The sequence below is a fragment of the Malaclemys terrapin genome, chromosome 14 (genome assembly GCF_027887155.1).
Source record: "Malaclemys terrapin pileata isolate rMalTer1 chromosome 14, rMalTer1.hap1, whole genome shotgun sequence".
NCBI lineage: Eukaryota > Metazoa > Chordata > Testudines > Emydidae > Malaclemys > Malaclemys terrapin.
In genome coordinates this window covers 40,885,138-40,909,868 of record NC_071518.1, presented here as the reverse complement: position 1 = coordinate 40,909,868, position 24,731 = coordinate 40,885,138, and the positions used below count along the sequence as shown (strand labels likewise).

General features: G+C 49.9%; 1 protein-coding gene and 1 non-coding gene across 2 annotated transcripts in view; both read left to right on the top strand.

Annotated features, from left to right (window-relative positions):
* The first annotated feature begins 8,848 nt into the window (after window positions 1–8,848).
* On the top strand, window positions 8,849–8,919 carry TRNAG-GCC (transfer RNA glycine (anticodon GCC)). The gene has a single exon. It is a non-coding gene; the product is annotated as a tRNA-Gly (tRNA).
* Window positions 8,920–9,714: 795 nt separating this feature from the next.
* The window catches only part of VAC14 (VAC14 component of PIKFYVE complex), a 194,579-nt gene continuing 179,562 nt past the window's right edge, over window positions 9,715–24,731 (top strand). The window contains exon 1 of the mRNA XM_054048863.1: window positions 9,715–9,977. Coding sequence (XP_053904838.1) covers window positions 9,874–9,977 — 104 coding nt within the window. The 5' untranslated portion in view covers window positions 9,715–9,873. The remainder of the gene's footprint in view (window positions 9,978–24,731) is intronic.

The window sequence follows — 24,731 nt, the reverse complement described above, 5'->3', positions numbered from 1 at the left end:
AGTTCTCTGAAAACATCCACTCAATGTGCAGCAGCAATTAAAAAAGTGAACAGAATGTTGGGAATCATTAGGAAAGGGAGAGATAAAAAGATCATGTTGCCTCTGCATAAATCCATGGTACACCCACATCTTGAATAGTGCAGGCAGATTTGGTCACCCCATCTCAAAAAAGATATATTGGATTTGGAAATGGTTCAGAGAAGGGCAACAGAAATGATTAGTTGTATAGAACACTTTCTGTATGAGGAGAGATTAAAAAGACTGGGTCTTTTCAGCTTGGAAAAGAGATGATTACGGGGGGATACGCTAGAGGTCTATAAAATCATGAATGGCGTGGAAAAATTGAATAAGGAAATGTTATTTACTCCTTCACATAACACAAGAACTAGGAGTCACCAAATGAGATTAAAAGGCAGCAGATTTAAAACAAACAAAAAAAAGGATTTCTTCACAGTCAACCTGTGGAACTCTTTGCCTGGGGATGCTGTGAAGGCCAAAATTATAACAGGGTTCCAATAAGAACTAGATACATTCATGTTGCCCTCAGAGCTGGCCAGTCAGTTTCTTCTTGTGAGTAGAATCTTTGCAGGAGCTACAGCTCTGTAGCCACCACTCCACTTCTTGTCCCTGGACTACTCCACCGCATTGTTCAGCAACCTCCGCTGAGTCCTTGTTTTCCTCTCAGGCCGAGGTTATGACCTTCTTTAGCACTTTGCTTTCACAGTCGTGCTCAAGTTGGCACTTCAGCAAACAATGATGCTCTGAGCCCTATTTTGCAGCTCTTTGCAGTTTGCCTTGGCGTTTCAGTGGATGTTTTCCAGCACGTTGATGCTTCAGAACCTGGTTTTTACTGGTCTCCTGATTTTGATGCACCTTAGGCCCATATGTATGTCTTCACTGCTGTTAACCTGGGTGATCAGCACCCACGTCTGAGCCCACCTGGGTTAGCCGCGCCCAGGTGTGAGCAGCCAGATTGCAAAGCCCTACCCAAGTTACTGTATCAAGTGCTACACCCGCTGTCTCTCTCTAGGACTTTTGGGGTCACAGCCCATGGGTCTTTGTGCTGCAGTGAGCTGAGCCACTCTAGGAGTCTTTCCCAGTGAATTGTGGGAAAACTTGCCTCTCCTTCTGGGCACATGGGAGGAATTGTGTGAAGGCACTTAGCAGCCTTTCAGCACTTGAGTCGTTTAGCCTGTGTCTTCATTGAAAAGTGAGTGGGTTACAGCCTCCGTGAAAGCCCCCAGGTGCTACCTCTGACTCTGGATGCACCAGCTAGCCTGGGTTGGAAGCATCACTAAACTTAGGTGAGAGGGTTTTGTGTGTGGATGGGGCGGGGATTAGGGGCAACATGTGGATAAGAACCTGGGCTAAATCTGCATTGGAGACATCCCCTCCTTCCCATTTTCAATGCTTAGCTTTGGTGCCTACTTTCTGGCGCTTTGGCTTGGTGGTTCTGTGCTCAATTTCCAGCACTGGAGAAAGGAAAAGGAGAGAGAAAGGGGGCAAAGGTGGAAGTGAACTTTTCGCCACCTCTCTGCACTAGATTGAAGGGAGTGAGAGAAAGGGGAGTAGAGGACAAATCCAGAGCCCCCTAGAGGGAGAGTAGAGATGGAAGGAGAGAGGAACAAGAAACAAGGATGGAGTTGGAACGATTGGTGTTTGGAGACAGAGTGGATGTCTTGGCCTCTTGTGTTTGTGGAGACTCACCAGCTATGAGCTCAACCCTGGGACCTGTTGTCCAGGATTAGCCTGGTCCCAGAGGCGATGCAGGTTCCTGGCACACGTTGTCCAGACCAGCTTTCCACTAGTATGCTACCCAGCCTTCTCCTAGTTTTGTGGTTGCCCTAAGTGTGCACATTAACGTGGAAGCTCTACTCTCTGCACCAGAGCAGGAGAAGCAGCTATCTAGCTCTGACGTCTGTCCCCTGCCTCACACAGCCATAGCTCTTGTACCAAACGACAGAGCTCTCTGCTTCGCTGCAGGCCTGTGACTCCCACCTTTTCAAGAAGAGATTTGTTCCTGAGATAGTTAATCCAAATGTCAGTTTTCAGAGATGTCCGCTGCAAGCACATATCCGTGCTTCAAAGAGACCTAGAGGAAACTTTCCCGTATGTTTTCAGTTTCCTTGGAAATGGGATCATATTTTCCCTTTCATCATTTTTTAGGCATTACAGAATTCAGTTAACCTGAAAAAAGTAAAACTTCATAGCATAATTGACAAAGTACCTGCTGGAGAGCAAGCTGTATTATACACAGGAGGGAGAAATATACCAAGAATGTGGCTCAAAGATCTGGCTGTATTCCTAGGCACTGTCTGTGAGACCACACCCAGTGTAAGTAGCAGAGCCCTGGCTCAACCCTATTAGTTGTTGTTTTAATGATTATTAATAGAAGAAAATCACACCGTAGCACCATAAATTGCAAGGTGCTTTACAAGGAAAGACATTTCCCTAGCAACGGTTCCGAAGAGGTTGTGGGGAATTAGTGAAGAGACGAGAAGACATCCTGGAAGAAAAGGGGTTTAAAGGACGATTTGCAGGGGAGACTGAGACGTGATGGAGCAGTGGTTAGAGCACCAGCCTGGGCATTAGTAAACCCAGGTTCACTTTCTGGCTGTACCAGAGACTTTGTATCCTGGGGCAAGTCATTTGGTCTCATATGAAATCAGTAGACGTTAGCACCCCAACTACCCTAACTACCTTTGAGCATCTGGGCCTTGGTGTCCCTGGGCCTCAGCTCACCATCTGTCCAATGGAGCTAATAGCACTGTGAGGCATAAATACATTAAGGATTATGAGGTGCTCAGATCCTCCGGTTATGGGGGCCCTTCTGAGTGCTTTAGCCAGAAGCAGGTTCCCTCTCATTTTCCCACCCGTGTGCGGAATGAATTTTGTTATGTGCACCAACATGGAGGTGGTGTCATACATCATTTTCACATAAAAAAATTGATGTGGTGGGGTGGGGCCGAGGGGTTCAGAGTGTGGGAGGGGGCTCAGGGTTGGGGCAGAGGGTTGGTGTGCAGGGGGTGCAGGCTCTGGGGTGGGGCTGGGGCAGAGGGTTTTGGAGTGTGGGAGGGGGCTCAGGGCTGGGGCAGAGGGTTGGAGTGTGGGGGGGTGAGAGCTCTGGTTGGGGGTGTGGGCTCTGGGGTGGGGCTGGGGATGAGGGGATTGGGGTGCGGGAGGGGGCTCAGAGCTGGGGGCAGAGGGTTGGTGTGCGGGGGGTGCGGGCTCTGGAATGGAGCCGGGGATCAGGCTTTTGGGGTGCAGGCTGCCCTGTGGCTATGTTGGGGAGGCAGGGCTCCCCGCCAGCTCTCTCTCCCCACAGCAGCACCTGGGCTGGGGGGGAGGGGCACCTCTCCCCGCCACAGCAGTTCCAGTGGGCCTGGGCCGGGCCGGGGAAGGGGCTCCTCTTCCCAGCAGCTGGAGGGGCTGGGCCAGGCTGGGGGTCCTGCACAGCCCTATACAGCCTGCTGCACGGCCACACAGCTTACAGGGAGCATAGGCCAGAAGAGGCATTTCCCCTTCGACTGCTTGCTCATGTCCAGTCCATGTTAGGTGTGCGCTCGCCACATGCACCGGTGCTGGAAGTTTTTCCCTCCGTGGTATCTGTAGGGGACCGGCTCTTGCACCCTCTGGAGTGGGGCGTATGCACCAGTATAAGGGGTACTGCCAGCTCCCCCACCCTCAGTTCCTTCCTACTGCCAGTGTGGGGGCTGGAACACTCCCCTTGCTCTAGCAAGTGGTTCCCATTCAGCGGGTCTTTGAACTTTTTTTTTTTGTAAAAAGTTCTAGTTAGTAGACAGGTTTCAGAGTAGCAGCCGTGTTAGTCTGTATCCGCAAAAAGAACAGGAGTATTTGTGGCACCTTAGAGACTAACACAGTTATTTGAGCATAATAATATGCTCAAATAAATGTGTTAGTCTCTAAGGTGCCACAAGTATTCCTGTTCTTTTTTGAGTTAGTAGATAGCTGACAGTTCTTAAGAGTTTCGTATATGTTAGTGATAGATAATTCCCCGAGGGACTTAGCTCAGGGACGCTCCCCGGGCTTCAAGCCGTGCGAGGCTGTAAGAAGCCCCTGCCAATCGGCGAGCTACATTTAAGCTGTTTAAAGTGTCTGGGTGAGTCCCTCATTCGGGAGATGTGTCACATTAGCGAGGGATTCCAGCCCCAGACCAAGAAGGACCTGGCCCGGTGGCAGCCTCGCTGGCTGAACCTAGTCCGCCCCATGACCTGCCTCCTACCGGGGTACTACCTCATGGTGCCACCCTGGAAGCCTTTAAAGTGGCAAAAGACATCTTCTCCCTCCCATCCGTTTCAAGGGGAAAGCCTTCAGTGGCACCCCTACATAAGTCACCCGTGGCACCGTACCCTGGCCCCATCTCACTCTCCAGGGCTGTGCCAGCAACCTCCGGAGCCGCACCCCAGATCACAGACCTGCAACCAGTCGGAAGTTCCCAGCACAGAATGCCAGACTCCAGCCACCCATCCCCGGGATCCCAACGCCAGTCACCGGACCCGTGGTACCGGGCCACAGAAGCATCCCTGGAATCCCGGCAACGATTACCTGGCAGGCCTCGCTTCCCAGCTCCCAAGCGCTGCTTGCCAGAGCCTCCTTGGCGCTCTCAGGAATCCCGGAACTGCTCTTCGGAGCCTTGCCGGTCATTGCAACCCCATCCCCAGTCGCCAGAGCTCCGTCCCCAGCTGCCAGAGCGTCACACAGATGGTCCCCACGCTCCCAATTCCAGTTGCCGGAGTCTGCAAAGCGCCCTCAGAGCAGGTGGCACCTCTCCCCAGCTTCTTACTGGGCCTATGCACATTACTGTCAGTCACCGGATACGCGTCATGGCTTAGGGGGGTCCTGGTACCGCTCCCCGAATGGCAGGCACGAGGCTGCCAGATACAACAGGGAACCCTGTGGTGGTCACCAGAGGAAGATTATTCCTCCTCGGGCTCTGAGAGTGAGTAGTTGCCGGCCTACCACCTACCACCATCTGCACAGTCGGCAGGTTTTCCCCAGGGCTAGTCTACAAGTCCGTGGCCACAGGGTCAATGGCCGGGGCTCTGGTGCTTCTTGATGCTTAATTATTGTATTTGCTCTTTTTAAATCTAGCAATAGCCGGAGTTGTCAGATGCATTTTCTTTCTTTTTGTTTTTAATACAAATTTGCCGTTTTTAAGAACAGGACTGGGTTTTTGTATCCTAAGGGGTTTGTGCATGTTGTTTAATTAGCTGGTGGCAACAGCTGATTTCCTTTGTTTTTCTTTCTCCGCTCCTCCCCGGAGGGCGGGTGAAAGGGCTTGAGACAAATGTTAAGTCTCTGGAAGATCTGTCTCCCCTAATACAAATGGAGCAGTTCTTAGAGGGTGTTCCTGAGGAAATAGAAAGATACATCCTAGATGGGAAGCCCAAAACTGTAACCGAGGTGGAGGATATCGGAGCCAAAGGGTGGAGGTCCTGCTTTGAGCAGGGGATTGGACTGGATGACCTCCTGAGGTTCCTTCCAACCCTGCTATTCTATGAAGGCGAGGAGCACCAGCAGACTACAGCTCATCACCCCGGAGTCCCACTAAGAGCCCTCAGGCCCAGATGTGTTGCAAATACCCCCAGAGCGAAGGGAAACTGTGACTGTGGGCGGGAGGAAGATTACTGCGCGGAGAGACACTGGAGCACAGGTGTCAGCGATCCACCATCCCTGGTGGAGCCCAAATTCATCAACCCAGAGGCCCAGGTGATGGTGCAACCCTTTAAGGCCAACTCTTAACTTGCCTACAGCCAAGCTGCCTGTCCAGTACAAGGGCTGGTCAGGGATATGGACTTTTGCAATCTGAGGATTATCCCATCCCCACGCTGCTGGGAGAAGACTTAGCCAACCATGTGAGGCTAACAAAAAGGGTGGGGATGGTCACCCACAGCCAGGCTAAACAGGCCTCCACACCTAACTCCATTCCTGAGCCTCCTCCAGGAGCCCAGCCAGAGGTGGTGGAACCAGATCCAGACCAGAGTCTACGACAGCGGTTGTAGATCCAGTTCCTGGGACCCAGCCAGAACCAGCCCCAGGATCGGAACCGGCGGAGCAGTCAGCACCAGAGCCAGGGGAGCCAGCAACAGAGGGCGCCACAGAGCCTGCACCTGCAGCAGCCGCTCAACCTGCACAAGAGGCTCAACTGGAGCCTGAAATACCACCTAGTGCGCCGCGGAGAGCGGTTCCCAGTCGACGGAGAATGGGATTCAGACATCGGCAGCAGCCATGCGGCTCATTAGCAACAGCTTTTGGAAGAAAGGCCCTAGCCCCAGGAAGGTTTGTGGGGCTGCAGCCAGGGCAGGAAACGCTGGAACTGCATGGTACCTCTCCCTGCCCCCTCTGGGCTGCACCCTGCCCTGGCACCGGGGCCAATAGGCGAAAGGCAGGAAAGGAAGTTCTGGGATGGGGCTTCTCTGCCTGCAGCCCCTCGAATCTACCTGTGGCCAGAGACCGCAACCACAGGGAAGTGATGAGCTGAAGCCCCTGCCGCGGCCCTGGCAGTGCATGCGGAGAGGAGAAGCTGAGGGCAGGGCAGTAGCAGAGGCGGGGGAAGCTGCAGCCCAGGTGTCAGGGCTTTCCATGGGGAGCGAGGGTGCTGGGGAAACCACAGAGCTGCAAGGGCTCCTCTCTCGGGCTGCACATAAGACGGTAACAAGAACATAGGAGCGGCCAGACTGGGTCAAACCAAAGGTCCATCTAGCCCAGTGTCCTGTCTTCCGACAGTGGCCAATGCCAGGTGCCCCAGAGAGAATGAAGAGAACAGACAATCATCAAGTGATCCATCCCCGGTCGCCCATTCCCAGCTTCTAGCACCCAGAGGCTAGGGACACTTCAGAGCACGGTTTTTCATCCCTGCCCATCTTGGCTAATAGCCATTGATGGACCCATCCTGCATGAATTATCTAGTTCTTTTTTGAACAAATCAAACCCCTTACAGAAGTTTAAGTACTCTACATCAACATTATTACCTTTATCAACCAATTACCTTTTTCAGACTCTTCCCACAGGTTTTTTCAGTCTCCCCTCTCCCCACAATCAAAAATCCAGGAAGTGTCTTAATTGGAAAATGCTGCTATTTGAAAGTTGGAAAAAAGGGGACACCACAAGAGTAGCTGATTCCTTGTTAACACTGGCTTGGCCTGATTATAGCTACCAATGGAAGATGAGAGACAAGGCAATTCAGTTCCAGCTGACTTTTTTTTAAGCAACTAATTTTGGATAAGAAAGCATTTGTTGAAAGGTTGGACACCTATGTCCCCTTCAATTAAGGTGTTAGAGCTCACAGACAACCCTAGACCCTGCCAGAAGTCCTCCAGTGGAACCTAGGAAGATTAGACACCATTAAAATAGGTAACCTTAAAAACCCTTTTTCAAAAAACAATCTACTCGACAAGTAACAAGCACAGTTGCCAACTTTCACGGGGTAAATAAGCACCCTGACTCTCACAATAAACCAGAAATCAAGTTAATCCCATTTCAAAACAAGGCCAAAACAAACCAATCCCTAAGAACCCAACACTCTGTGACTAGATCCCCCGGCGTGCAGTCTGGGACTGTGGTGGGCCCGCTGTGCACCCTGACTCTCTCTCCCCCCTTGCCCCTGCTTGCCGGGAGCCGATCAAAAAAAGAAGCAACACGCTCCAAGCCAAACATTAATTTTCTAGTGCATGCAGGGCTTTCAGGCGGCATACCCACAGCTGGCAACACCATTCTCCGAGTAGCCAAGATAGCAAACTCCATGAAAGACAGGGGAGTGTGATCACTCTTGTCTGGGATTGAGGTGTTGGCAGTGTCGTTGGTAGATGCCAGCAGTGGCCAAGCAGTGGGTCGCGAGCCGCCTGTGGCTCTTTTACAGTTAAAATGTGAGGCTGCCCCGGCACAGGGGGCCAAGCTTGGCATGTCCCAACACTTCCTTCCCCGGCTGCAGCCCTGCGGGGAGGTTGCAGGGCTGCAGCCAGGGAAGGCACCTCCCAGCCCTTGCTCCTCTGGCTGCAGCCCTGCCAACTTCCCAGAGCCCAGGAGCCTCCTGCTCACACCTATGGCACCATGCCAGCCTGTGCCTAGGTGGCAGTGCCACACTCACCACTGGTGGAGCTGGGTATGAGTCACACTGCCCAGCTCCTCTCCTGTCCTCACACACGTGAGTAAATAACCCTCGGGGGGTCTGAGCTCTCGCTGGCCTCCAGGGCATCCATTCAGACAGACCAATGGAGGCAGTTTTAATTTCTGAAGCAACAGTTCCGCGCACAGGGTGCTTTCCTATCCCCCAGGAACCTCTGCCATTGGCACACGGCGCTTGGGTCACCATTGGGGGGTGGGGCGGGGCGGGGCGTCATGTCATGTGGCTCCTGCATGTTCTCAGGTGTTACTCGTGGCCCAACCAGACTTGCTGTCAATTGATTGCAGGCTACTCTCCTTTCCCCTCACTTCCCCAGGGGAGTGCAGAGATCCCGGCTTATTCATAGATTCATAGATTCTAGGACTGGAAGGGACCTCGAGAGGTCATCGAGTCCAGTCCCCTGCCCGCATGCTTGTGGAGACCTTCGCTCTACTGTCAGTTGAGCCAGACGTGTCCTTGTCTGAGCCGAGCACTTTTGCAAATGGCCTGTCGGGCAGTGAAATCAAGGCCCTAAAATGAAGAGCAAGACAGTGAAATGAGGAGCCTGGGGGTGCTCTTGCTTCCACGCTTTCTGGTGCAAGGGTTAAGAAGCCTAAGGCCAGAATTCCATGTTCCCAAAGCCGGATTGTAACTAAATACTTCCTGACTGTCCCCATGTGTGCAGCATGAAGAAAACAGCTGGAGACGCAGTTTTCTCCAGCTGCAGCATTGGTGGTTCAGTGGTAGAATTCTCGCCTGCCACGCGGGAGGCCCGGGTTCGATTCCCGGCCAATGCAAGAGCAAGCCTTTTTTTTCTTAATTAAAATGATTGCCCTGCGCCAACCTAACCCTCTGTCCTGGTCACTCCTTTCCAGGGGACTGATTAAACCATTGGGAAACCTATTGCATCGGATTTCTAGCACCAGGGCAGAGGAGCATTCACATGAAAGACTAGAACCTCTGTGAATCTCACTGCTAGTGTTGCCATGGTGCTGTGTTCTCACTAGATCACACCTTACCCCCAGGGAAACCTCTGGCACAGGCGCGTGACTGGCCCCAGCCCCGCTCTGTTCAGTGGCTGATGGAGCAGTTTCAGGGGGAGGGAGGCTGGGCTGAGGTGGCCTTGGCGAGCTCGCGCTGGAGTGGGACTCAGTGAGCATACCCTCCCGGCCGCTTCCCGCCAGTAGGGGGCCCCGGGACGCCCTGGCTCCCCCGGGCCCGCACACAATGGAACGCGCCGGCTGCCGGGCGGTGATGGGCGGGGCTCAGCCCAGCTCCTGGCCAATGGGGCTTTGCCCGGCGCTGCCGCAGGAGCCGCTTTGGAACGAGCGGGCGGCAGGACTGTGCCACTACGGAACGCGGGGGGCGTGTCCCAGTGACAGGAGCCGGAGCGAACCATCCCAACAGAGCGGACACCCGGGCGCGGCCATGGGGGGCGGGGCCAAGCTCCGCGGAGAGCAGCGAGCGGGGGCGCGGCCTCGACCGGAAGAGGCGGGGCGGGGGCTGGCTCGAGAGGGGCGGGGTCTCGGTTTGGGGGCGGGGCCGGACCGGACCCGCGCGGAGTCATGTGCCCGGACTAACATGGCGGCCGCCCTGTAGTGCAGCGCCCGCGAGCCGAACCCGCCCAGACCCGCGCGGGCTCCCGTGCCTCCGCCTCCCGGCCGCGAGCAGGCGGCGCCCAGCCGGCCCCGGGGCCCCGGCGCGGGGCTGTGGCCGTGGCTGGGCCGGGCCCCGCTGGAGGCGGCGGCAGCATGAACCCGGAGAAGGATTTCTCGCCCCTGGCGCCCAGCGTGGTGCGGGCCCTGAACGACAAACTCTACGAGAAGCGGAAGGTGGCGGCGCTGGAGATCGAGAAGTGAGAGCCGGGCGTGAGGGGCGGGGGGCCGGGCCTGAGGGGCGGGGGGCCGGGCGGCCGGGCGTGAGGGGCGGGGGGCCGGGGGCCGGGCGTGAGGGGCCGGGCGTGAGGGGCGGGGGGCCGGGCGTGAGGGGCGGGGGGCCGGGGGGCCGGGCGTGAGGGGCGGGGGGCCGGGGGCCGGGCGTGAGGGGCTCCAGCCTGGACCGAGGGTCGCGGACCGAGCGCCGCCCTGAGCCGAGCCCCCCTGCGCGCAAGGCACGGGGCGGGTCTGCGTGCGGCTGTGACCCGCGGGGGCGAGCGGATTTCAGACGAGCTGGCGCTCCAGGGGGAATCAGGGGTCTCAGACTTCACTGCACCTCACCCCCCTTCGGACAACAGCAATTATTTCATGTCCCCGGGAGCGCGACACCAAAGCCTGAGCCCAAGCCCCTGTGCTTGGGATGGAGGGACCAAAGCCGAAGCCCGAGGGCTTCAGTCCTGGGGGGGTGTCACCTGAGCCCTGCCACCCAGGGCTGCAGGCAAAGCGCCAGGCCCTAACAAGTCTAACACCCGCCCTGGCAAACCCATTAACACTGTGTTGTGACCCACTTAGGGGTCGTGACCCACAGTTTGAGAACGACTGAGTTAAAGGACAGAGCTGTGTAAAACCTGATCCAGACATTCCTTTGTTTTTCATAACTGTATGTTCAGTCTCCCCCTGAAATTCAGTGACTCAACACAAAAGCATTTCCAAGGTGGGAGCTTGAGACTAACTAACCAGCCATGCTCAAGTTTCACTGTCTGAACAGGGGTGGAGTGCTCAAAGCAGCGCATCAGCTGTGAAAAATCAGTTACATTATTACATAATTGGAGATTCAAAACCATAAAACCTCTAGTGATGCAATAAAGATTTTATTGCTCTGTCCTTAAATTGCTCATCAGTGTAAGGTGCTGTGCAAGGGAAACCAGAGGACATTTTTGCTTCTTGCATGGAGATGGAAACTTGTCTAGCTCTCTAAGTATTGATGTGTTCCTTTTCCATGGTGAAAACAACAAGGAGTCTGGTGGCACCCTAAAGACTAACAGATTTATTTGGGCATAAGCTTTCGTGGGTAAAAACCTTCAGCTGCATCTGAAGAAGTGAGGTTTTTACCCACGAAAGCTTATGCCCAAATAAATCTGTTAGTCTTTAAGGTGCCACCAGACTCCTTGTTGTTTTTGTAGATACAGACTAACACGGCTACCCCCTGATACTTTTTTCCATGGTGCACATTTGACAGGGAATTAAACTGTCTTAATCTGGTGTGAGTGTTCTAGACCTTTCTTACCGGTTTTTGGCTGAGATCTTATAGGATGGTAAAATGTTGTGTGCAGATGGTTACTTTGGTTCTAATTTTGTCCAGTCTTCTTTCCTTCTCTGCCCACTCTACTTACTCCAGCGTAAGCTTTCTTCATGCTCTCACGTATGCCTTCACTCCCTACCCCAAAGGCAGCATCATTCCCTTTTCGCTCACTTTCTCAACCCTTCCAAGCAGTTGCCATGTGTGTGGGATTTGATATCCCAGGCCTAGGTAATCTTCCAAAGACTTGTTTACAGTAGCATGCTTTGTAAGCCCTTGCAGGGTGAACTGCGGCTCCTGCATTCTACAGAGGCAGCCAATGTTGGCTGTGCTGAGCATTGGTCAATAGCGAGTGTCTAGCAGCAACACTGAAGAGAGCTCAGAAACCACTCTAAATGGGTTGTCTGAGTCTAGCAGGTTTAAGTACGGAAGGAGCTCAAAGCTATGTCTTACTCCTGGGGGAATGCTGCGCCACTGTACAATGCAGAATTTTGCAGAAATTAATGTTGTCTGTGCAGAATTCTCTCTCCCTCCCCCCCATAGAAATAGGCTGCAGAGCTGTTGGCTGCCACTAAGGCAGGGGTGGGCAAACTTTTGACCCGAGGGCCACATCTGGGAATAGAAATTGTATGGTGGGCCATGAATGCTCTCAAAATTGGGGTTGGGGTGTGGGAGGGAGTGAGGGCTCTGGTTGGGGGTGCGGGCTCTGGGGTGGGGCCAGAAATGAGGAGTTCAGGATGTGGGAGGGGGCTCCGGGTTGGGGTGGGCTGTGTGTGGGAGGGCTCCAGCTGAGGCTGCAGGCTCTGTGGTGGGGATGGGAATGAGGGCTTTGGGGTGCAGGAGGGTGCTCCAGGCTGGGATCGAGGGGTTCAGCGGGCAGGAGGGGGATCAGGGCTGGGGCAGGGGGTTGGGGCGTGGAGAGAGGCTCAGGGATACAGGCTCCAGGCAGCGCTTACCTCAAACGGCTCCTGGAAGCAGTGGCATGTCCCTTCTCCTGCTTCTACGTGGCGGCGCGGCCAGGTGGCTCTGCACCCTGCCCTGTCCGCAGGCACCGCCCCTGTGGCACCCTTTGTCTGCGGTTCCTGGCCAATGGGAGCTGTGGGGGCAGTGTGCAGAACGGAGCCCCCTATCTGTCCCGAGGCATGGGAGATGGAGGGGGCCATGCTGCTGCTTCTTTGGGGATGGGAGTGTCTGGGCTCGGGGCCGGCCACAGCTGAGTTCAGGGGGTGGGGGCATGTGAGTGTCTGGGCTTTGGGGAGGGTCCCATGGCTGGGCTCTGGGAGGAGGTGAGTGTGTCTGGCCCACTGGTTGGGCGGAGGGGGAAGGGCAGAGAAACAGGAACTGGGTTATCCTGGGGATTTCTCTAATTCTCTACTCCTGTTAGACTTAATTGCTGAGAGGAATTGAAACTGGTGGTGTGATTATATAGTGTGATGTTGACAAATAACTTCCTCAGAATTTTCCAGGATTTTTAACTTTTTGGTGCAGAATTCCTTGGAGTAAAATCTAGATCAGCCCTCCCTGCGATATCATTTGTACTTCACAGCATGTTTTTAATGTACAAAATCATATCCAACTCCTCTCTTTAACCCTTTTGATAAGTAGCTGCTACTAGCACTGCTCTGAGTATCTTCCGTCGGCACTGATAATCTCTGACACAGGTTGAATTTGAGTTGTCATGAACTGGAGCTGAGGCAATGTCTACACCACCACTTACGTCAGTGTAATTTATGTCGCTCAGGGGTGTGAATAAGCCACACCCCTTCCTCCCAGCGACTGACCTAAGTGTCGGTGTGGACAGCGCTATGTCAGTGGGAGAGCTCCTGCCAACAGAGCTACCGTCGCTCCTGCTCGTTGGGGTGCATTAATTAAGTGGACGGGAGAGCTCTCTCCCATCAGCTTAGAGGGGCTACACTAGAGAGCAAACAGTGGCGCAGTTGCATCCGTGCAAGCTGCAAGCTCTCTAGTGTAGCCATACTTAAGTGTAAGGTGTTTTTTCTTTTCTTTTTTGTGCTGCTTTATTCTGAATAAAGGAGGTTTGCAATCCTCCTCTCCCCCACCCCAAAAAAATATTTTGCTTGATTTTTTTGCATTAGAAATTCATGTCTTTTCTGCCACAGGCACTATCCTGGAAAGTAGTGAAACTGGCATCTCAAGTGTTTAGTAAAAGTTGAACTGAGAGGATGGGCTTCCTAGACAGATAGCTTACTTCAAACTATTTTGTCAGAAATACTTATTTAATGGACTTTAAGACTCTGCTAAAGATTGAACAGCTCTGCCCCTTCAAATAAAAGCTCTCAATAAATTGGGGGGGGGGGGGACCCCAAAGAAATTCCATCAGCACAGCAGGGACAGCCCAGCTAATGGCTATTAACAGGCTTGGCAGAAATCTTTTTTTTTATTATTATTATTTTGACAGATGTTTATTTTTAGGCATCTTTTTCCATTTAAATGTATTTAAATTTTCATAGTTGTGGGAAATGGGGGATCAGAAAGTGGGAGGGGCAGACAATAATTATTTAATCAGAGGAAACATTGAGATTCCAAAAGTTAAAGCTTTAGAACCAATAAATCACCTTTCATAGAAATAAACTTTCATAGAGTCTCAGGCCAGAAGGGACCACTGTGATCACCTAGTCTGACCTGTATAGCACAGGCCAGTACATTTCTCCAAAATACACCCTAGGCATTATCTTTCAGAGAAACATCCAATCTTGGTTTAAAAATGTCAGTGATGGAGAATCCACCACAACCCCTGCTACATGCTACTCTCAGGGTTAAACATTTACGCCTTGTTTCCCGTCTGAATTTGTCTAGCTTCAACGCCCAGCCATTGGGTCCTGTTAGATCTTTTCCTGCTAGATTGCAGAGCTCATTATTGAATATTTGTTCCTCATTTAGGTACTTTTAGGCTGTAATCAAGTCACCCCTGAACCTTCCGTTTGCTAAGCTAAATAGACTAAACTCCTTGAGTCTGTCACTGTAAGATTTGTTTTCTAATCATTTAATCATTCTTGTGGCTCTTCACTGAACCCTCTTCAATTTGTTAACATCCTTCTTGAGTTGTGGGCACCAGAACTGGACACAGGATTCCAGCAGCGGGCACACCAGTGCGAAATACAGAGATTAAAATAACCTCTCTACTTCTAGTTGAAATTCCCCTGTTTATGTATCCTAAAATTGACCGTACTGGGTTAGATCAGTGATCCATCTAGCCCATTACCCTGTCTTCTGACAGTGGCCAGTACCAGACACTTCAGAGGGAGTGACAAGAACAGGACAATTTTGCGTGATCCATCCCCTGTCATCCAGTCCCAGCTTCTGGATGTTTAGGGACACTGAGTGTGTGGAGTTGCATCCCTGATCGTTAAAACACAGTTTGGCCAGGGCAGTCAAGGATTCTGTGACTTCACTGGACCCCTGTGACTTCTTTGGCTTCAGCTGTTAGCAGCTGGGACTGGAGCTGTACCCTCTCCCCCCTTGGCAGTGGGGCTCAGGCTGTCAGTCCTTGTGCCCCCCAGGCGGGGGCGGGCGGGCGCTCCAGTTGTCATTCCTCAACCCACTCTCCCAGCCCTGCCCCCTGGTTATTTCTAGTAAAGTCAGACAGTCCACGGGCTCCTGTGAGTTTTTGTTTGCCTGCGACCTGTCCGTGACTTTTACTAAAAAATTACCGTGACAAAAACTTAAGCTTACTGATCATGTTGGCTAATCGCCATTGATGGACCCATGTTCCATGAACTCGTGTAGTTTTTTTAACCCAGTTGTACTTTTGACGAGTTCCATAAGTTGACTGTGCATTGTGTGAGGAAGTACTTACTTTGGTTTGTGTTAAACCTGCTGCCTATCAACTTCATTGGGTGACCCCTAATTCATGTGTTATGTAAAGGGGTAAATAACACTTCCCTATTCACTTTCTCCTCAGTCATGATTTTATAGACCTCCCTCTATCCTATTCTCCCCCCGCCCCTCTTAGTTATCTCTCTTCTAAACTGAACAGTCCCAGTCTTTTTAATCTCCCTTCAGATGGAAGCTGTTCCACACCCCTAATGAATTTCATAGCCCTTCTCTGCACCTTTTCCAATTTGAATATATCTTCTTTGAGGTGAGGAAAGCAGAATCGCATGCAGTATTTAACGCATGGGTGGATCATGGATTTATTTAATGGCATTATCTTTTCCCTCCTCTACTGATTGTCGGGACAGTTCCTCAGATTTGTCACCTAAAAAGAATGGCTCAAGTGTGGGGATCTCGCCTATGTCCTCTGCTCAGTGAAGAGCAATGCAAAGAATTCATTTAGCTTCTCTGCAACAGCTTCATTTCCCCTGAGTGCTCCTTTAGCACCTTGATTGTCCAGTGGCCCCATTCGCTGTTTGGCAGCCTTCCTTCTTCTGATCTACTTACAAAAACGAACAGCAAGTTGTTGTTTTTCCCTAGCTAGTTGCTCTTCAAATTCTTTTTTGGCCTGCCTAATTATACTTTTACACTTGACTTGCCAGAGTTTATGCTCCTTTGTTTTCCTCAGGAGGCTATAACTGTGATGAGTTGTTAGCCCTGGGGTGCAGTCTGGGGCTGGGGTACCACTGAGCCCCCAACCCACCAGCCTGGGCTCCCTCTCACACTGCACTGCTGTCACAAGCTGCAGAGTCCTCCAGCCTGCATGCTCACCAGCATACATATAGGTGGGGATACACCCAGCTGCAGTTACGTGCAGGCTCTCTGACCAGCCCCTGCATACGAAGGCTACAGCTAAGGCAACTCCCAGCTCCACAAGTGCACACCCCCTCTGGAGAATAAACCTAAAATTATACCGTCTTGTGCTGCACAGGGAAGTGTACGTCGTAAGCTCCTAAAATTTGCCCCCTCCCTCAATGTGGAGAGGAATTTTTCAACGGTGTCCTGCCCCTGAGCTAAGATTCCCACACACTTCACTCCAACTCACTGGTTTAGATAAAGCAAAACCAAGTTTATTAACTTGTTAACACGTTTATTAACTAAAGATAGATTTTAAGTGCTTACCTAGCAAATAAACCAAAAATACAAACTCCACTTATTATACTAAATAGATTGGATATGAATAGCAGATTCTCAGCCTAAGAGATGATACAAGCAGGCTGCAGATTCTTAAGGGGTGAGCTGCACTTGCTTTAAGCTTAGAATCCTCAAGTGCTTCATTCACAGGCTAGAAATCCCTTTAGCCTGGGTCCAGCACTTCCCCCAGGTCAGTCTTTCTTCCTCAGGTGTTTCCCGGAGTCGGCTTGTGTGGGGAGTAGAACCACAAATGATGTCACTCCCTGCCTTATATAGCATGTGGCGGGAACCCTTTGTTTCAAAGCTTGGTTCCAAGACTAGTCTGTGGGGAAAAATACTGACATCCCAAGGTGGAGTCTAAAGACATGTGGTCTCATCACATGTCCTTGTAGAGTCATAGCAGCCATCACTCACAGGCTGTCTGTAGCCTTCACAGGAAGGCTCACCAGGTGGGAGATGAGCTTCTCCTAAGGCCTATTGTTTATTCCTCATGGCCCATTGCCCTGAATAGGTCCTTCCCCACTCACTATCTAGGCTGAAAGCGTCTTGTCCAATGGGCATTACCAGGTGTAACTACATTCGAAATACAGTTACGTAGTCAAAGTTCATAACTTCAGACACAAAAATGATACATGCACACAAATTAGATAATCTAGGACAATTCATAACTTTTCCAATGATGCCTCCGATGACTTCTCTTGCATAAAATACATCATAATTATGCCATACTCCTAATACCATTGTGAAGACTATGGGATGCAGTGTCACAATGATTTCCAATTTTTACAGGATGGCTTTTTCCCCTCTAACCATGTTTTTTACTTTGTTTAGCCATGGTGGCTTTTTTTGGTCCTTGTGGTTTTTGTTTTTTGTTTTGGTGGGAGGAGGCTCATTTAGTTTGACCCTTTAATATGGTGTTTTTAAATAGTCTCTGTGCAGCTTGAAGACATTTCCTTGACTGTTCCTTTTAGCTTCTGTTTAACTAGCTTCTTCATTTTTGTGTGGTTCCCCTTTTAGAAGTTAAATGCTACTATGGTGGGTTTATTTGGCATTTTCCCCCCTACTCAAGTGTTAAGTTTACTTTATGATCACTATTGCTGAGTGGGTCAGCTATATTCACCTCTTGGCTCAGATCCTGTGTTACTCTTAGGACTAAATCGAGAATCGCCTCAGCCCTTGTCGGTTCCAGGACAAGCTGCTCTTAGAAGCAATCTGACTTTAATAGCTTCTGTTTAACATTCTCCAGAGATACTAGTGGAATGGAAAGAGTATTATCATCAATGCATCATTTCTCTTTTTTCCCAGATATAGAACAGAAATACTGAACACTTCTACCTTTTTTGCATTATTATTGATGATTCCACCATTTCTGTCTAGTAATGGACCAATACCATTGTCAGGATTCTTTGTCTTCCTAATATAGTTTAAAAACTCCTTTTGTTCTCTAACTCTGCTCACCAGAGATTTCTCTTTATGTCCCTTTGCTTCCCTTATCAATTTTCTACAGTTTCTACATTCTGATTTATATTCATTACTATCAACTTCCCCTTTCCTACATCTGATATATTATTTTTATGTATACTGCTGCCTTCACTTGCCCTCAGATCCCAGTTGATTTTGAACTAGCACAGCCTTGTTCCTCCATGCAGTAAGGTGGTCTTCAAAGATCCCCAATGATCAGTTACATTTTTCTGATTAAATTTTTCTTCCCCAGTTATTTGTTTCATAATTGTTTTCAGCTGTTTCAAAGTCATATGTCAAAATTTTGGCCTTAAATCAAACTTCAAGAAGTTCTCAAGCAATATTTTTCTTATTTTGCCTATCTGTAAACTTTGATTGTTATTGTTGGAAATATTTTTTGTCAGTTTGTGCATGTACCATAAAATCTATATTTATCAACCTTTATCGATAAAAATCAAATCCTTCCAAGCCTGGCTACGAACAAGCTCTGGGATCAAGGGTCTAATGTTCTGTGAGAGAAGTATGGAAAAGTGGGTATAGGGAATGTAGGCCGTGGAAAATGATGCTCAGTAATGGCACCACTCCCCCTGCTTGTTAAATCAACATGACACTGATCCTTCTAAGCAGCTGACTTGGCTACTGAAAGCAACTCCCCCAAGTTCTCAAATAGGAAATGGAGACTTCATGCTGGGTGTGGGCTACAAACATGAAGCCTGTGCCTGAAAGCCATCTTTTTCCCGAGGCCATGTCTGTTGAGTGGCTGAGAAATCTTTAGGGGCCCATCTTTTGAGAGGATGGATTGCACATTTTGTTTAGTCTCCGTTAAAATCTTCATTGCTTAGGGTAGCTCTGTGACTGCAGCCAAACTCTAGACCCTGTCCTGTAGTTCTGCTTTTCTGCTGTCTACTGAATATCCCCTACAAGAATTGCTTATTAAAGGTAATATATGACAAGTTTTGTTTGTTTCTGGGAGATAATGCTGCCAGCTTCTTGTTTACAATGTCACCTGAAAGTGAGAACAGGCGTTCGCATGGCACTGATGTAGCCAGAGTCTCAAGATATTTACATGCCAGATGCGTTAAAGATTCATGCTGGATGTGTTAAAGATTCATATGTCCCTTCATGCTTCAATCATCATTCCAAAGGACATGCGTACATGCTAATGAGGGGTTCTGCTCGATAAAGTTCCAAAGCAGGGCAGACCGACGCATGTTCATTTTCATCATCTGAGTCAGATGCCACCAACAGAAGGCTGATTTTCTTTTTTGGTGGTTTGGGTTCTGTGGTTTCTGCATCGGTGTGTTGGTCTTTAAGACTTCTGAAAGCATGCTCCACACCTCATCCCTCTCAGATTTTGGAAGGCACTTCAGATTCTTAAACCTGGGGATGAATGCTGTAGCTCTCTTTAGAAATCTCACATTGGTACCATCTTTCCGTTTTGTCAAATCTGCAGTGAAAGTGTTCTTAAAATGAACATGTGCTGGGTCATCATCCGAGACTGCTATGACATGAAATATGTGGCAGAATGCGGGTAAAACAGAGCAGGAGACGTACTATTCTCCCCCCAAGGAGTACAGTCACAATTGTAATTAACGCATTTTTTTTTTAACAAGCATCATCAGCATGGAAGCATGTCCTCTGGAATGGTGGCTGAAGCATGAAGGGGCATACGAATGTTTAGCATATCTGGCACGTAATGCTTGCAATGCTGGCTACAAAAGTGCCATGCGAATGCCTGTTCTAACTTTCAGGTGACATTGTAAATAAGAACCTGGCAGCATTCTTCCAGAAATGTAAACTTACTTGTCTGTGATTGGCTGAAGAAGAAGTTGGACTGAGTGGACTTGTAGGCTCGAAAGTTTTACATTGTTTTGTTTTTGAGAGCAGTTACATAACAAAGTGAAATTTAGCAATGTAGATTATTTTCACGATAGAGATTGCATTATGGTACTTGTATGAGGTGAATTGAAAAATACTCTTGTTATTTTTACAGTGCAAATATTTGTAATAAAAATAATATAAAGTGAGCACTGTAAACTTTGTATTCTGTGTTGTAATTGAAATCAATATACTTAAAGTAGAAAAACGCCCAAAATATTTCAATAAACGGTATTCTGTTATTGTTTAACAGTGCGATTAATTGTGAAGCTTTAAATTCATCCAAAATCCACTAGCCAGAAGCTGGTCCCTACTCTGGAACCCTCAAGCATGGTTGGGAGACACTTGTCTGGTGGGTATTCCAGCAAGGCAGAGGTTTGTGTTGATATCACACTTGTGTTGCTGCTGATGGGTTGCTTGTCCACCTCTTTCATATCTCTTACTGGCTAGTAGATTTCGTACGGTGGTCAGTACATTAGAACCTCAGTTACGAACACCTCAGAAATGGAGATTGTTCATGACTCTGCAATGTTCGTAACTCTGAAGAAAACATTATGGTTGTTCTTTCAAAAGTTTGCAACTGAACATTGACTGACACAGCTTTGAAACTTTACTGTGCTGAAGAAAAATGCCTCTTTCCCCTTTTTTAGTAGTTTACGTTTAACACAGTACTGTACATTTTTGTGTTTTTGTTGTCTCTGCTGCTGCCTGATTGGCTACTTCCAGTTCCAAATGAGGGTGTGTGGTGGACTGGTCAGTTTGTAACTCTGGTGTTCATAACTCTGAGGTTCTACTGTAGTTGTCAAACTCATCTAGCCCTGGATAAGGGAAAACACACTTTGGGCTTGTCTACATGGGGAAACCCAGGAAAGTTAAGGGAAATTAAGTAGAATTGTGAAGTTAGTGTGTATGAAGCCCCTGTGTGGATGCTCTCGTTCGGGAGTAAAGTGGCCTTCTTTCAAAGGGGATTAAGGCCTGATCTACACCTAAAATTTTTAGGTTCTACTAGCTATGTCACTCAGGGTGTGAAAAATTCACAACTCTCAGAGGCGTAGTTAAGCCAGCCTGATGTAGAGACCACTAGGTCAAAGGGAGAATTCTTCTCTTGGCCAAGAGGGGATGGATTGAATACAGCAGCAGAGAAACCCCTTCTGTTGCGGTAGTGGGTGTCTACAGGACATCACTACAGTGGCATAGCTGCAGTGCAAACATACCTAACTTGAAACCGAGGGAGAGCATCCACACGGAGACTTAGTGCACTTAATTTGTCTTAACTCTCCCAAGAGTCCCCATATAGAAAAGCTTTTAGAACTGCCTCCTGCCCCCCCTAAATTCTTTCTGGTTATTAAATCCAAATGGAAGAACACTGACTCTGGCTTGGTGGTCTCATGCTGCTTGAGCCACAAACAGCCCTCTCCCTCATTAGGGATGTAGTTACTGCATTACCCGACAGGATGGGGAGCTTTTGATTTAAAAAGGCAATTTCCAAGCGGACTTTCTAGTTTAGATCCTGTGGGAAGCTCAGCTCAGCTCAGCTCTTCTCTTCGTGTGAGTGTCCAGGGTGTCCCTGAACAGAGAGAGCGCAGCTGCTTTCATTGAAACCAATGGACGAGACCAGAGCTAATGTTAATCCTGCTCAAAACAAACCAAATGCATGACCCTATTAGGGACTCTTCTCCTGGGATCACAGAATGTTCAGCAGCAACTTATCAGTGCTTTGTGCATTCACAGAGCAGCTGCATATGGTAGACCAGGGGTAGGCAACCTATGGCACGTGTGCTGAAGGCGGCACGCGAGCTGATTTTCAGTGGCACTCACACTGCCCAGGCCCTGGCCACCGGTCTGGGGGGCTTTGCATTTTAATTTAATTTTAAATGAAGCTTCTTAAACATTTTAAAAACCTTATTTACTTTACATACAACAATAGTTTAGTTATATATTATAGACTTATAGAAGGAGACCTTCTAAAAACATTAAAATGTATTACTGGCACGCGAAACCTTAAATTGGAGTGAATAAATGAAGACTTGGCACACCACTTCTGAAAGGTTGCTGACCCCTGCGGTAGACCACTGCTTTTGGGCTAGGGAAACAAGCACTGATTGGTGGGATCGTATTGTCATCAGGTCTGGGTTGACGACCAGTGGGTACAGAACTTGCGGCTGTGTAAAGCAACCTTCCCCTCGACCTGCGGCGCAAGGACAGCAGATTGAGAGCAGCCCTTCCGGTAGAGAAGCGTGTTGCAATCGCTGTGTGGAAGCTGGCAAATCCAGACTGCTACCGGTCAGTCGCAAATCAATATGGAGTAGGAAAGTCCACTGTTGGGGCTTTACTACTCCAAGTGTGCAGGGCAATAAATTGCATCCCACTGCGGAAGACCATGACTCTGGGAAATGTGCAGGAAATGGTGTCTGGCTTTGCAGAGATGGGTTTCCCTAACTGGCGGGGCGATTGATGGTGCACACGTTCCAATTTTAGCGCCAGACCACCTTGCCTCTGAATACATTGATAGGAAGGGATACTTCTCCGTGGTGTTGCGGGTGCTTGTGGATCACTGGGGGTGTTTCACGGACATCAATGCAGGCTGGTCTGGAAAGGTGCATGACGCACGCATCTTCAGGAACAGTGGCCTGTACAGAAAGCTGCCGGCGGGGACTTTCTTTCCAGACCACAAGATCACAGGGGGGGATGTGGAAATGCCCATAGTAATCCTGGGAGACCCGGCTAACCCCTTACAGCCCTGGCTCATGTAACCTTACATAGGGCACCTGGACAGCAGCAAGGAGCGTTTTAACAGGCTGAGCAGGTGCCGCATGGTAGTTGAATATGCTTTTGGCCATTTGAAAGCTCGCTGGAGGTGTCCCAAGGCAGGCTAGACCTTACCGAGGATAATATTCCTGTGGTCAGAGCTGCGTGCTGCACTTTGCATAATCTGTGTGAATCTAGGGGTGAAATGTTTGCTCAGGTGTGGAGCACTGAGGCAGAGTGCTTGGCTGCACAGTTTGAACAGCCAGACGCTAGGGCTGTCAGAGGAGCCCAGAGGGCTGCTATTAACATCAGAGAGGCCTCGAGGAACCACTTGGACAATGAGGGGCAGTTACATATGTCTGCTTTGGAGGTGCTTCCCTGGTGCATCCATGTACAATTTTGGGGCCCAAGACCCATGCAACACAATGCTTTAGGAACCTGTTCCCGAGAGTGAATTGATTGCTATACGCTTTTGTAGGACACAGAATAAAAACGCTGTACCATTAAATACCTTCGCCTTTATTTATTGTTAAAAAGGGTAAAACCTCACAAGTGTGTGTGGCTCCAGCTATCATTGTCCAAGCTGTGAGAGGGGGTGGAGTGATGGGGAAACTCAGGAATGCTGTGAAGTGAAAAGGACTGAGTGGGCGGGGGTGGGGTTGGCAAAGTATTGTGCATCTGCTGCAGTGGTGCTCGAACTTGGATCTGCTCAGTCTGCAGCTGTCTCAGAGACTTGAGCATCTCTGTCTGATCCTCCATAAGTTTTATCATCCGCTCTGTCGCTTGTCTAGCAAAAGCAGCATTCTCTTTTCTGTCCTACCTTTCAGCTTCCCAACACTCTGTGTTCCCTGGTCTATCTCTCATCGCGCTGTATAACCTTGCAGAACATGTCGTCTTTGTTGCGCCTAGGGTTTTTTCTTATCTGCAGCAGCTGGTCCGTGGGGGTGTGTGATGTGTTCTTCAAGGTCTGTGCTGAACAAAAGAGGGATTGTTACATTCCAGCAAACGATTGAAACATTTTAGTAAAAAGGGCATTTTTCTGGAATGTAACAACCCCAAATCACTTTCTCTCTGAGACTCTAGGCAGGCACACAGCTCTGCGAGCACCCCAGTCATGGTGAGTTTCGGGAGTAGGGGGAAGGTGGTTGTGCGTACGGACAAAAAGGTCTTGGCTTGCAGGGCACCTTAGCAGGGATCTCCTTCTAAAAGTATCCCCCACTCTTTCACAGGCGGCCAACCTGCTGGCTGACATCTGGCTGCTGAGGGTGACCAGAGAAACCAGGGCTTGGCTGCTGAACGCTGCGGCTTTCACCCCGGTCTATGTGCTGCTCAGCTATGCGCCACTTTGGTCCCAGCCCCAGCGATTGCTAAATGGCAGGGGACGGTTTCCTACAATGGGGGAACTAACCAGGCTGCCATCCCTTGGAATCTGCGGCAGAGGATTAACAAGTACCTCTTGGAAACTTTCCAGAGCCTCTCTCTGGAGGATTCCCTGCAGGTCTCGATGTCCATCAACACCCTGCTTAGCTATGCAGATTAGCTACACAGGGCAATGTCCAGCTCACAGAAAACACTACTTGCCTCCCACTTTTCGATGCCCTACGCAAGTCACAGCAACTCCTGGAGTGGACAAAAGTTCCTGGCTGCCTGCCCCACTGGGCGATCCCGCTGGGAACTCCACATCCTCTTCTAGCTCCACTTCTTCATTCACAATTTCAGCCTCTGGGTTACCCCCTCTTTCAGCTGCATGCAAAGTATCCACGGGGAAATCGGCGATGGAGGTGGAGTCACCACCGAGGGTAGCATTCAGCTCCTTATAGAAGTGGCAGGTCTTAGGTGCACCGCCGGAGTGATGGTTTGCCTCCCGCGCCTTATGGTACGCCTGCCTCAGCTCCTTTATCTTCACTCCGCACTGCTGGGTGTCCCGATCACAGCCCTTTTCACACAAGCCTCGAGAAATGTGCCCATGTGTGTCCCAATTCTTACTGGTCACTCGCAGCTGCGACTGAACAGCCTCCTCTCCCCATCCAACAGCTCAGCGGTGGTCCAAGTGGGAGTGCGTTTGGTGTGATACCCAGCCATGCTCCTCTAGGAAGCCAGCAAACAGGAATGAGATTTAAAAATCCCGGGGCTTGCAAGGGGGAGGGGCGGGTTGGCCGCAGGGCAGCAGAGTTCAAACCACTGACCAGAGCGGCAGCATGGGAATTGTGGGATACTTTCTGGAGGCCAATAAAATCGGAAAAACGCTGTCGTGTCTACCCTGGCTGTTTGTCGACAGTAAAGGGAGGGGAAAAGACAAGTCTCTCGCAGGGGTGGATGT